The 14,923-nt window shown below is 40.4% G+C and overlaps 1 protein-coding gene across 4 annotated transcripts in view; it reads left to right on the top strand.

Moving 5' to 3' along the window:
* Nucleotides 1-14,923, top strand: part of celf4 (CUGBP, Elav-like family member 4) — a 94,969-nt gene that overhangs the window by 23,811 nt on the left and 56,235 nt on the right. For all 4 annotated transcript variants that reach the window (XM_026929028.3, XM_026929027.3, XM_026929029.3 and 1 more), the window contains exon 2: nt 1,518-1,600. In XM_026929028.3, the coding sequence (XP_026784829.3) occupies nt 1,518-1,600 (83 nt within the window). The remainder of the gene's footprint in view (nt 1-1,517; nt 1,601-14,923) is intronic.

Raw genomic sequence — 14,923 nt, forward strand, 5'->3', positions numbered from 1 at the left:
AATGCATGCATCCAGAAAAATGTGAGTGTTCAGTGTTTCGGGGTTTTTACTTTGAGCTACATTGATGATTAACACAAATGATGTGAAAATATTTCTGAAAAATTCTGTATTATACAGATTTAGAGCTTGATTTTAAAATATCTTGAAAAATTCATTTTTTCTAGAGAAAAAATTCTAGAGAAGTTTAAGTTAGTCAACAACAAGGTGGTGTGATGAGTTACTGTGACCACCCAAAAATGAATTCTTTTCCCATAACAGCACATCTCGAAGTGTTTTATTCCTCTTATACCACAGCTATTTGCCAAAGCTAACAATTTTTATTTATTAAAGAAAGTTTTTCATGTTAAAAAACGAAAATCAAAATGTAAAATCCACTGCCATGAAGACCTTTTCATGTTGTACAAAAGGTAAATAAACATCTCCTGGCAGAAAACTTCACCATATCAATGATTACATTTTTATCTGTTACTATAGAAATGGAAACAGATTGTGTTTTAATAAGCAAAGGCTTGTACAGGATTTGAACCCCAGACACACTGTGAGAATCAAACACCTACACCAAATGTTTTTTTTTTCCCCCTAACGCCTAAGATGAAGGTTAGATATATTGCGTACTTTAATATAATCATATTATTGTACTTATTTAAGATGTGAACAGATGGTATGGGTCTATGGGACATCCATTACTAGGTAATAAACAGAATGTGAAGGTAAACCGTCCCAGCAAGATTTATTTTTTTTTCGCTTCCCAGAATTAATCTACTGTAGGTTTAGTATTAAAACCGAATTAGCATAAGCATTAGCATTTATAAATATTAACAATTAAAACAGATTTCGCATAGTCATATTTACCCACTTCATTTACAAATGGCATGCTAATTGTTGTACTTTTTCTCCCCCCGCACTCTCTCCGTTCCCTTAAGGGGGACCTCTTTTTTTTTTTTTTTTGTATTACAGCAAGGACAAACTTGTTTGTTGGAGAGATACCAAGCATATGTGAGGAAAATTTGCATTTTTGGGATGTAGCAAAGTGCAAGCTTTTCTTAAGCGAAACACACAGACACACACACACACATATACACACGCGATGCAGGTGCGAAGTGAGGATTAGGAGGAACTGAGCATATGGACATTCCTGAGTTGCCACAGGAATAGATGACAGCAGTTCTCTGTCACTCACCCTGTCTTTCGGTTCTGCCGTCGTCCCGTTTCTGCTTCTCTAACCCATGCAGCACACACATCCTCACGTTCTTTCCCAAAACACACACACACGTGTCAAAACAAGACTGTGATTCAGGCGGCAGATATCTGACGGCTTGTTGACTGCATGTTTGCACCCTTGTCTCATCCGTCAGATTTACGAGAGAACCTCGTATGCTTATTTTTGCTGATGTTTTGATGGTATGCACTAAAACAAGTTTTGATTTTTTTTTCTGTTCCTTCATTCTGAGTGCTTATTTCTGTAATGTAATGAATGTCTCTTTCTCTCTCTTTCTGTCTCTCTCTCTCTCTCTTAGGCTGTGCCTTTCTCACATACTGTGCCAGAGAGTCAGCGCTGAAAGCCCAGACGGCCCTGCATGAGCAGAAGACATTGCCAGGGGTAGGTCATCCTATTTCTCGAGCCAATGCATAGAGACAGTCCTTGCTGCAAAAGTCGAGGGGGTGGAGCTGGACCTGATCCAACTCCGCCTATAACCCTAATCCCTAGTCCATGAGATACTGAACAACACGGAACAACGCACATCCTAAATCCTAAACACTCCAGCCTGAAACACACTGAGTTGTCCCTACCCCCTGAACTTTTGGTTCAGGTCCAACTCCACCCCCTGGACTTTTGGTTCAGGTCCAACTCCACCCCCTGGACTTTTCCTTCTGCAGCAAACAGGTACTTGAATATAAACACAAATCCCACACACTACACAAATATGCTAGTACTGACAAAAATGCTTATTGCGTTTTCTCTCTCTCTCTCTCACTCTCACACACACACACACACACACACACACACACATTACGAGCAGACGTCTACTTTCCATAGCTTCAGAAAGCACTCAGTCTTATTTATAGCCTGTGTGAAAGCACGTTAACATCCGCACACATTTTATGGCATAAAAAGAAGCAACAGAAGCCTCTTCTTCACATATTGTTGCTGCTGCATGTGTGTCAGTGTGTGTGCGTGAGTGTGTGCGCGTGAGTGTCTGTGTTTTGATGTGTCTCTGTCAGCTCTTGCTCGGTTCGGTTCAGTTTGGTGTGCTCTGTTTTAATGAAGCCTCCAGGGAGGTCGACAGTCGCCGTATCGAGCTGTACATCTCTGATGCGAGTGATTATGACGTAGATGCAGAGCAGAGACAGAGAACGAGACAGAAGAAGGGAAGTGACTCCGCTTTGGGTGCTACTTCCTTTCCCTGTCTCACACACACACACACACACACACACACACCGTAGACACTTTCTGTGTTCTATTCTGGATTAACAGCTACAGTAGCTCCATTTTTTGCACCTCGCAAATCTCTTTGTTCAGCTGTGTTCTATACAGCAGGGTTCTCATTGCACATATTAGAGCTGATATCATTAACCAGGGTTGCCAGGTTTCAGCAAAATTTCCAGCTCTGCTACAACTCAAAAACCACACGAAAAACCTAAAACTATCCCCTGAAAAACTGGAAAAGGGAGACACTTTTCCCTCTTTTTCTCAGCCTTTGCATGGGAAACAAGGTCACCATGGTGCGCGCACATTTCTGACATTATCCACTCCATAATCCCCCTTTCCGTCTCCCAATCGTTGCAATATATCTTATATTAGAAATGGTTCTGAACATTATAGACACACTGTCTGCACTTACACTTTGCCTTTGTTTGTGGAAATTTGTTGAATTTAATCTTAGTTATTTGCTTCGAAACAAAATCTTCGTAGATAAATAAAACAAGATGATCATGGATGGCTATGGACTTTTTTTTTAAAGCTAGCCAATTTGGCATAAAAACCATGATTGTGGCAACCATGTTATTAACTATCCTATTTGCTGTTCCTGTGTCGAGTATGTGGCGGTGTGATTCCTGCCCGAACGAACAAAAAGACCCACAAACGTAAGCATTATTGACGTTAATAAAGATTTTAATGAACATAAATCATTTGTTTTATGTTACATTCAATCGTGTGTTCATATTTACGGTGATGTTATTCAAAGAAATGTTTGCAAAAAATCGCTAAAGTTTGCTAACGTCATATCATTACAGACTGCACGATAGTGCCACAACATATTTTCATGTCTGATCAGGGCTGTAACCACCGAAGACAACGCTAAACTTTTTTCTCAAATATTGCCAATTCGAGAGAGAGAATTAGGACCCAGATGACGTATGATGACGTGTAACGGTATAGTAGTGGTGTCCCAATTCTTAGGGGAATATTTTCACCCCTACCCTTTGGCACTCTGTTTCAAGGGACAAGGGACAAGGGGAAGGGGTAGGCGTAGGGGTAGGAGAAGGGGTATAAAATAGAATTGGGATTGGGCCTACGTGGAGCAGTATGTACCCTGCCCCACGATTGCGTAAAATCTAGAAAAGTGAGCAAATCAATGAAAAATTGACGGTCATATATCTCAAGAGTGTACTTAAGTACATACACTGTAGGTTTTATATTTCCCCCTGTTTTTTGTCCAAGTGAATGAGTGTAACATGACCATTCTGTGGTTTGGTGTTAATGGCTGTTCTGCTGATGTGTAAGTCATGATGATCCAAAGCCACGTCTCATTATGAGGACACAGAGCCATTGGCTATCGTTTAATAGGAACACTAATTAGCAATCAGAGGTGTGATACAGGAGGCAGCGGCTCATTTTTGTGAGCTATAAGTCAAAAAAAACAACTTTGTGGGACTGGTATTACTGTTAAACAAACCTTGACGAGAGAGTGATTGATTAAGCGTTGATTAATTTTTTTAACAGCATGACTCGAGCAGTAGTTCCAGCTGCCAGGTTTAAGTTCTAAGTCCATAGTACCAGCTATTCCACAACATAAAATGGAACAATAAATGGATAAAAAAATTATGTCTCCCTCTGCCATGACTCTCTCAATGCTGCATGCCTCTCTCACTGCTGTGTGTCTCTCTCTCTCACTGATCCATGTCTCCATGATCCATGTATGTCACTCACTGCTGTGTGTTTCTCCCTGTGTGTCTCTCTCACTGCTGTGGGTCTCCCTCACTGCTGTGTGTCTCTCTCACTGCTGTGTGTCTCTCTCACTGCTGTGGGTCTCTCTCACTGCTGTGGGTCTGTCCCTGTATGTCTCTCTCACTGCTGTGTGTCTCTCTCACTGCTGTGTGTCTCTCTCACTGCTGTGGGTCTGTCCCTGTATGTCTCTCTCACTGCTGTGGGTCTCTCTCACTGCTGTGTGTCTCTCTCACTACTGTGGGTCTCTCTCACTGCTGTGGGTCTGTCCCTGTATGTCTCTCTCACTGCTGTGGGTCTCTCTCACTGCTGTGTGTCTCTCCCTTTGTGTCTCCGTCACTGCTGTGGGTCTCTCCCTGTGTGTCTCTCTCACTGCTGCATGTCTCTCTCATTGCTGTGTGTCTCTCCCTGTATGTCTCTCTCATGGCTATGTATCTCTCTCACTGTTGTGAGTCTCTCCCTGTGTGTGTCTCTCTCACTGCTGCGTGTCTCTCCTTCTGTGTCTCTCTCACTGCTGTGTGTCTCTCCCTGTGTATCTCTCTCACTGATGTGTGTCTCTCTCACTGCTGTGTGTCTCTCCCTGTGTGTCTCTCTCACTGCTGTGTGTCTCTCCCTGTGTGTCTCTGTCACTGATGTGTGTCTCTCCCTCTGTGTCTCTGTCACTGCCGTGTGTCTCTCCCTGTGTGTCTCTCTCACTGCTGTGTGTCTCTCCCTGTGTGTCTCTCTCACTGCTGCGTGTCTCTCTCACTGATGTGTGTCTCTCTCACTGCTGTGTGTCTCTCCCTGTGTGTCTCTCTCACTGCTGTGTGTCTCTCCCTGTATGTCTCTCTCACTGCTGTGTGTCTCTCCCTGTGTGTCTCTCTCACTGATGTGTGTCTCTCTCACTGCTGTGTGTCTCTCCCTGTGTGTCTCTCTCACTGATGTGTGTCTCTCATACAGCTTGAACTACTGAACACAAGACACAGGGAGTTTGTTTATTTAATGATAGCACAAACAGTAACACCAGTGTGCTGATATTATGTATGGAGGGTAGGATGTGCAGCTCCATTATGTAACACACTGTTTAGGAACTGAGCAGAGTAAACAGGAAACCATTTGGGATGTGGCCTAACTTCAGAAAGAAATCTAAGATCAAGCTAAACATTACTGTAAATAAATAAACAAATATCAATCTGAATCTCTATCCTTCTGAGACTTCCAGCTCTCGCATTTCTGTCACTCTTCCTTTTTACTCTCTCTCTCTCTCGCTGTCTCTCGCTCTCTCCCTGTCTCTTCCTCCCCAGAGACCTTTCTCCCTCTTTTATACTCTCCCATCATCTCTCGTTTATACCCTCTTTCTCTCTCTCTCCTTCCTGTCCTCTGTCCTCTGTATTACTATCTCTCCCTCTCACTTTTACAACCCTGCTCTCTATCCCTCTGAGACTTCTCTTTGTCCATTTCTCTCTCCTTCTTCTGTACCCTCTCTCTATCTCTCTATCTATACCTTTCCTCTATCTCACTCTCTCATGGGTATCCCTATTTTATACTCTTCCTCCTTCTCTCTCTTCCTCTCTTTATCTATTACCTGTCATTTACTTTTACTCTTTCTCTCTCTGTCTCTTCTTACCCCTGAGACCTTTATACCTCTTTTTTATACCTTCTTTTTCTCTTTCTCTCTTTCCTTTCACCTTCCTCTCAATTACTTTCTCTCCCTTCTTCTTTCTCTCCTTTTATACTCTCTCTCACTCTCTCTCTCTGTCTTTCTCTCTGCCCACATCTTCCTCCCCTGAGACCTCTCTCTTTTATACTCTTATCATCTTTCTTTTATGCCCTCTTTTTCTATCTCTCTTTCCTTTTCCTTTGCTTCCCCTCTATCACTCTCTTTTATATGTTCTTTTTATCTCTGTCCCACTGACACTTCTCTTTGTCCCTCTCTCTCTCCTACCTCTCTATCTATCTATCTATCTATCTATCTATCTATCTATCTATCTATCTATCTATCTATCTATCTATCTTCATCTTTTATATTTTTTTATACTTTCTCTTTCCTTTTCTTCCTTTTTAAATTCTCTCTATCTCACTCTTCAAAACTCTTATCCTTTCACTTTTTCTCTTTTCCTTCTCTCCCTCCTTTAGCCTCTCTCTTCCCTTTCGTTCGTACGCCCTTCTTTTATACTCACACTTCCTAGCTTTCTCTCTTTTGTAGTTACTCTCTCGCTCTCCTCTTTCCTTTCTCTTTTACACTCTCTCTCCCTCTCCCTCGCTTGTTTTTTCCAGTTCACTTGACGTCTTGATAGATTTTAGGAAAGTTGTTTTTTACGTTCGAAAGGTCTGATGATGTGCAGCATCCCGAGCTGCTGTCAGCCTGAAGCTGAGAGAGCAGGCGAGAAGGAGAGAGACAGAAAGAGGAGTCCAGGCCGAATGCTAATGTTAGCCCCAAGCTAATGATACACTGACTCAGACACAGCCAGTAGTGCTGCTTGCTCCAGCCTGCCTTTTACGTAATGCTTCCCATCCTCTTCCATTCTTTCAGTTTTATTGTCGTCCGACAGAGTGGAACATAAAAGACTTAAAGTGCAAATAGTGTGTCGAGTGCAAAAGAATATCAGTGTACGGATATTCTGCAGTTCCTGTAGAACGCAATAAAGACTTCCAGCTAAGGGTTTCGTCAGTAGGAATAATTTCAAACAACAATAGGCATCAGTGTTACCATAACAACCAGACGCTTGTGAGTAGCTAGTAACTATTGTTTTACCTGCGTATACATGCACTTCATTTGTGTATGTACAGTTTGTCACTATTAGGAAACATACTCCAAATTAGGGATGGGCCATATGATGTTATACTATCAATATCGTGATAAATTATGGCACAATACAATTTTCTGATATATCGCAAATATCACAATATCAGTTTATACCATTTTTGTATTTTTTAAACCACTTATTTATTCTGATTAAAAGTGGCTGATAGGAAATTATTACTCCATCTTTAAAATTATTAAATTTATTTATTTGAAAATTATTACATGTATTTGTTTAATTACAGAATTGATTTTTCCTTCTTGGTTTGTTCAATTATATATTTTTATACATATTAAATAAAAGGATAATCATTTGGTTAAAATCACAGGTACATAATATGTACTGCAGAAATGTCTACAAATATCGTGATATGATATTTTTGTCATATCACCCACCCATACTCCGAATTTCATTATCAGACTGATAAAAAGTGAGAACAGGAATGTGTGTGTTCCATATGATTCTTGTACATTTAAATAAATTTGTAGTATAAACTTTGCATCCGTATAGAACCGTTTTTTTTTGTTTTTTTTTTGGCATCTGTCATTTAGGGCAACAATTAAAGCACATGATCACGATTTTTGTCTTCCAGGGTACCTAACTGTACATATCTTTGTCGCTATCTTTTACCTAGAAAGCACATCAATTGAATTTAAAGACAAGGAAAAGGTATTTTGGTACTTAATGTGAGCAAGCAGCACTCCGTGCGGTTTATCCGTTTGAAAGAAAATCGGCATGATAACATTATAAACTGATAAGCACAAAAAAACCCATTTTGTTCTTAAATGGGCCGAAACACTGCGACAAATAAATCATGTTTTCAATAATCAGAGTCATCACTGTAGCCAGAATTGCACGCACAGATTCAGACTGTAATCTGCGAGTAATTAGATCCCAAAGTTTACATGTCGATTATCCTTCTATTTACCGGATCATTAAATGGATTAACCACCTCTTTCAGTTGGATAAAAAAAAAAAAATCATTTCAATTGGCCTCATTTGATTTAGTCCACTCCAAGAGCTATGAACTGCACAAGACAACTAGAGCAGCATCAGGGTGAGCTAGAGGGACAGAGAGACTGTGTAAATAACACGAGACTGTAAACCATCACGAATTAGAATCTGAATCACAATGAGAATCTGAGTAAGAAAGCGCATTAGAACCAAAATCACAATCAAAATCACAATCACAATGAGAATCAGAATCAAAATCAGAATCTGGATCACAATGAGAATCAGAATATGACGATCAGAAATCGAATCAGAATTTGAATCAGAAAGAGAATCACAAGAAGAATCAGAGCCAAAGTGAGAATCAGAATCACAATGAGAATCAGAATCGCAGTGAGAATAAGAATCTGAATCAGACTCAGAATCTGAATGACAATGAAAATCAGAATCACAATGAGAATTCAAATCAGACAGACAGAATTGTAATGAGAAGCAGAATCAGTCTGAGAATCAGAATCACAATGAGAATCCAAATCAGTTTGAGAATCAGAATCAGAAACAAAAGGCAAATCCAGTTCAGGATGAGTATCAGTTCAGTTCAATTCAGAATCTTAGAGTCAGAGTCAGAATCTTAATGAGAAGCAGAATCACAGTGAGAATTCAAATCACAATTTGAATCAAAATGAGAATCAAACTCAGCCTGTGAATCAGAATCACAGTGAGAATCAAAATCTGAATCAAAATGAGAATCAAACTCAGCCTGTGAATCAGAATCACAGTGAGAATCAAAATCTGAATCACAGTGAAAATCTAAATCAGAATGAAAATCAGAATCAGTAAGCATGAAAATCCAAATCACAGTAATAATCTCCATACTCGTCCTGTTCCTGTCCTAATCTTTGCAAAAAAAAAAAAAAACGAGATGTGCGTAGCGCGAGTATGGGGCAGCGTGATTCCTGCCTTAATGGGCCTCTATTAGCGCTTGTTGTAGTTTCCGTTTTTGACCACTAGGTGCAATAATAACTCTATGGCGCTAAATGGGGTTGTGATCACGCCACCCTATGATGTGCACCATGTTGAAAAGCGAGCAAATCAATGGAACGTCAGCTTATATCTGTCAAATAGCAACACTTTAAAAAAAGAAAGAAAGAAAAGAGCTAATCAGTACTTCAGCATAATTTAAAATGTATGGAGTTGCAAATGAGGAGTTTATGAAGATGAATATTTGTTGAACAGCTGATAAATTCGATGGAGCCCTGCCCAACCTGCCGCTGTGGACGAGCCAGCACTGGACAGGTGTAATGCGAGGTGCGTCCGGATCGAGCTCGGCTCTGCAGACTCTATTGATTTTGGCACAGGATCTTGTCCCACAGATTTCCGTCTCTGTCTGTGTTTACCAATGCATGCACATGCGCATGAATATTCATCTGAAAACAGTCACGGCTGAGTCACGTGCCTGCTGTTTGCCGTTAGAGTCATGTAAATACCTAGAACAACAACACACACGTGTGTATGCAGAGAAGCCAAAACACACACGCTCCCTCGCTCTCATAACAATATTTTTCAAACAGAAATCTGGTGCCGAGTGACTCAGAGGCAGTGGGTGGGATAAAGGCCGTGGATCGATGCGTGATTTCTGACCTCATATAGAAATACATTACTAGATGTCACATGCCACACGCATGCTGCAGAGAAAGTGAAAATGATGGAGGGAGGAAAAAAGGGGACAGAACACAAGACCCCGTCACATTTCTATTCCCTCTGACTCTCTCTCTCTCTCTCTCTCGCTCGCTCTCTCTCTCGCTCGCTCGCTCACTGTTGGCCGATTGTGTGAGATAATACTCCGACCCAGAAATCCATGCCATTGATTGACTGTGCAACCCATTTTCATGGCAGCTCTTTCAATAAGTCACTGCCGTGGTCAATATGATCTTGTTCTCCGAGCAAAAGAGGAAGAAGAGAAAGGACCGGCGGATGAACTGCACCTCAAACTTACAGATAGTGAAACTTTCTTTTCACTTTCTGTCTCTGACACACACTTTCTCTGTTGTCTTCGTTCCTTCATTTATATACAAGAGGAGCAGGCTGTTTTATTTTCTCTACTGGATTCAGAGTTTTTTGGGGGATTTGTTCTGCTGCAGAGTAAAATATATATATATATTTTGTTTACTATATTTGCTATTTATTAGCGGTACTATTTATTACAAATCTAAAATTCAAGCCAATATAAACCCAAAACCTTTTGAAGCGAAGCAGGATATTTAGACTGAAAATAATCTATGGCAGAAATATTACGATATTATTTAATTAATGTTATTTTTCACACTCGCACTTGCAGGTAACGTGGTCACCAAGCAGGTGAAAGTCAGGACATGATCGTCTGATAGATGATAATGTTTTAAAGAGAATTATTTACGTATAAAAATAGGGTAGGTACTTAAGATATTAATATGCTCCTTCACCTCTTTCTAAATAAATACACATACACATTTAAAACATTTTTATATATAAAAAAAAAATCACAGAAAAAATGTGCTGATTGTGTTGTGGAAAAAAATGCTCTACTAATGCTCTATTTTAAATAGTTTTAGATTATTAGAGCACTAGATTACTGTCCAGTTTGGGTGAGTCTGTGCCCACGATAGCCTCAGATTCTTGTTCTTGCCTGACAGGAGTGGAAGCCAATGTGGTCTTCTGCTGTTGTAGCTCATCCACCTCGAGGTTTGATGTTTTGTGCATGCTGAGATGCTTTCCTGCTCACCACGGATGTAAAGAGTTACTATATTACTGTAGTTACTATATCCTTCCTGGCAGCTCGAACCAATCTGGCTGTTTTTCTCTGACCTTCTCTCATCAACATGGCATTTCCACCCACAGAGCTTTCAGTCACTCAGTGTTTTTTGTTTTTCGCACCATTCTGTGTAAACTCTAGAGACTGTTGTGTGTGAAAATCTCAGGAGATCAGCATCCATGCCACGATCAAAGTTACAGAGATCATACTTTTTTCCCATTCTGATGTTTGATGTGAACTTTAACTGAAGCTCTTGACCTCTATCTGCATGATTTTTTTTGCATCGCGCTGCTGCCACACGATTGGCCGATTAGATAACCGCATGAACGTCCAGGTGTACAGGTGTTCCTAATAAAGTGGAAGGGGAATGTATATGTATATATAAAGCCTAATACATTGTTAATCACAGAAAAAGAACTGCTGTCAGCCTGCTGTTTGAAATGTCAGTCATTCTCAGAGGAATATTCTGCCTCCACAGTGAAAAAAGCTCATGACAGCACGGTGGTCGAGGGATAAGCAAACTTTACACAACGCTATTGCGATGCCGACTCGGTTTAAGCACCGTGTGCTCTCCGGAGCGACTGAGACAACAGGCAGATGATATAACTGCTAATAACGGTGGCGGTGCGCAGACGGCAGTTGGGCTCTGTGATTTGTTGACGGTTAATATTGCGCCGCTGTGGTCTGGCCTTCTGTGAGAGACATATTCTACTGGAATAATAAACTCAGCAGCAGCGGGCATCCGTCCGCCGTGATTGGTTTTATTGAAAGACATATTTTCACAAATCTTATTCCAGGCCCAGCGGCGCAACAGCTTGGTAGCCGAGGAGGCGCACGTGTGGATAACAACACGGGAAATAAAAGCGGGACAGCGAGCCGCGACTCGGCCGCCTTTTAATTATTGATGGCCACTTCTGCCCTGGATTGGGCAGTAATTGCATTACAGGTCACTTCTCAATAGCAATTTGTGAAAGTTGTGGTGATGTGTGCTGGGAAGCGATCGATAGGTGCTGTCCGTGATGCTGGATTCAGAATATCTCTCTCTCACTCTCTGTGTGTGTGTGTGTGTGTGTGTGCGCGCATGTTCTTGCTCATCTTTTGCTCGTGCACACTTATTTCTGGCTTATCAGACCAATGAATATCTTCCTCATATATAAGCTTTCTCATGATTCAGTCTTATATATTTTATTTTCTGTTCAGGATCTCTTTTAAATGAATACTTTTTTTTTAACTTAATCTCTGTCTCTCTCTGTTGTGAGCGTGCAATAATTTTAACACATTTTCCTCTACTGGAAAAATTCATTTACTCACTAACTTATAAAATCCACAAAAGGTCTCAGAGTTCATTACGTTTCTATAACAACACATCACAAAGTGATTTATTCCTCATATGCCACAGCAATTAGCCAATGATTACATTTTTTTAAGAATTAAAAAAAGCCTTTTTATCTGTTCATAGTTACATTTAATGTTATAGGATGTCTGTGAAACAAGTTCCTGTTATTACTTGTTCTAGGCGCTATAAACAGTCTTTCCCTCACCAGCTTCTTGGTTTTTTTTTCTCTGTCTTGAAGTTAATGAGACAAAAAATCACAGCTTGTCATGTTACCAAGAAACTGAAAAGTGTGAAGTCCTGAAGACTTTCCCATGGTGGAAAACTGACTGTTACAAAGCACTGACACTGGAGACTCCTTCTATAATATTTTAAATAAATGTCTCTTTCCATCAATCTTTACCAAATCAATGATTATACATTTTACTTTGTTAAATAACATCACATTTCTAAATCCATTTAGTATTTAGACTTAGATCTTTATAAACACTGATGTATTAGAACGAGCGCATTAATATTAACCTGTGATTTGAATTATAGCTTTGAGCTGCTGTTCTAGAAAATTAATCAACACCTTCTGACCAATCGAGAACCTAACAGTGCTGTGATGTGATGTAATTTATCACGTATACTGTAATATTGATATCCCATTGTGTTCCTCAGCCCTAGCTGATGCACAAATTAAAAAAAATGTTAACTCATACACAATCATAGCGAGGGTTTAATCTCAGTTTTAATAGAGTATGGGGTTCTTTGGCACTAAACTGTGTCCGTGTGCATAGATTTCTATTCTGGCACATACTGTACAATGTCACAAACGATTGCTCATTACTGCACTCTCAAAGGTTATATAAAGATATTACTTCTGCTTGGATAGGGGTGAGCAATATGATGATTTTGTACCAATGTTGTGCAGTTAGAACCCACCTTTATGAAAGATGCAAGGGTTTCATGAGGACCTCTATACTCTTATAGTACTCACCACCTGTCAATCATGTGAAAAACAGAGTAGTGCATTAAATCATGAGGATACAGGCCAAGAGCTTCAGTTAATGTTCACATTGTAATGTAAACATCACAATGGGGAAGACTGTGATCTCAGTGACTTGGTGCTAGATGGGCTGGTTTGAGTATTTCAGAATTGGGAATTCTGAATGGGAATTTCACGCACAAGTCTCTAGGGTTTTTACAGCATTGTACGAAAAACAAAAAACATCCAGCGAGTGGCAGTTCTGCGGGCGGAAACACGCCTTGTTGACGAGAGAGCTGACATGAAGGCTACGGTAACACAAATAACCACTCTTTACAACCGTGGTGAGCCGAAAAGCATCTCTGAACACACAGCATGAACACAAAGCTTGAGGCAGATATGTTACAACAGCAGAAGAACACACTTGTGTCAGATGAAGTCAGGAGGCTTAGTGGGCACTGAACCTGGACAGCTGAAGATTAGAAAAAGACCAGGCGATGTTTTTCCATTCCTGAATTATCCGGATTCGGTGGCCACTGTAGCCTCAGATTCCTGTTCTTGGATAATAGCATGAATGAACAGGAATACAGGTGTTCCTATTAAAGTGGCTGGTGAGCACATTTCTGTCTAGATAAAGTGTAGGTATTAAATGAAAATATAATTAAAACCATTTTTTTTTTTTTTCATATGATGTTTTACCCTAGAGCGTGCATTTCCTTAGCAAAGCTAAATATTGTGATACATATCATATATCATGAAAATGTATTCCACCCCTACTAGACTTCATGAATATTCCTTGTTTTGTATGTCTGGCTTTCACTTGCTCCCTCTTTCATCTTGCACAGACACACACACACAGACACACACACACACACACACACACACACACACGCAGTTCTTTCTCAGTGCATTGTTGGCCTCTCTGTCTAGCCCTTTCCTTTTTCATTGCCTCAAAGCACGGTTAATTTCTTTTGCCGTCTCTTCCTTCTTTCTCCCTCTGTCACACAATTGCTGTGTCATCCTCTCTGTCTTTCTCTCTCTCTCTCTCTCTTTCTCTTTCTCTCTCCCTCTCAGTCTCCTTCCTACATCATCCACGTCTCTGTTCTCTAAGGAGGAGAGTGGAGGAAACGGTGGATTTTGCCTGCTCTAAATGCAGCCAGTGTGTGTGTCTGTGTGTGTGTGTGTGTGTGTGTGTGTGTGTGGGATGCTGCTACCGAGGGACGAGACAGCAGAGCACAGGAAAGCAGAGGAAGCAGCATTTGTTAAATCATGCTTTCGTACTCCTGCTCTCTCTCTCTCTCTTCCTCTTGTTCACTTCATCTCTCATTCTCTCTCTTTCTTTCTTGGCCCTCATACTTATACAGTGTTTTTTTTCCACTCTCTCTTTTTTTTCTTGCAGTGAGATTTTTAATTATTAATATTTTCTGGAATAATCACGTCGGACTCGGCTGGCCTGTCGGCCATACAGAGAGAATTATACAGAATTATAGCATTCACATTCTGTACTCTCGGGCCTGCTGTGTTAACATGCTCTACCTCCTCTGGTTGTGTGTGTGTGTGTGTGTGTGTCTGTGTCTGTGCAAATGTAAGCTGTAAACACGATCAAAACTGTGTGTTCAAGCAACTCAACTGGCCTTGCTTTGCCCTGATGCATGACTTGAATCAAACCTGTCAGCATTTTATTCTTTATTTCTACGTTTTTATTCTCATGTGGCAAATTCACAGCAACTCAATTACAGGTTTTTTTTTGCTAACAACTGCTAACAAACTTCAGTCGTGACCAAGTTCACATTTTCAAAACTCCTCACACATACAGTTTAGCACATAATACATAATGTAGAGCTTAGTGTATAATGTGGAGGACGCTCAACACAATCTAAACCTAATAATAAACAGATTTAAAAACGTGTTTTTTTATATATTTAAC

This window comes from Pangasianodon hypophthalmus, chromosome 15 (genome assembly GCF_027358585.1).
Source record: "Pangasianodon hypophthalmus isolate fPanHyp1 chromosome 15, fPanHyp1.pri, whole genome shotgun sequence".
In the NCBI taxonomy this organism is placed as follows: domain Eukaryota; kingdom Metazoa; phylum Chordata; class Actinopteri; order Siluriformes; family Pangasiidae; genus Pangasianodon; species Pangasianodon hypophthalmus.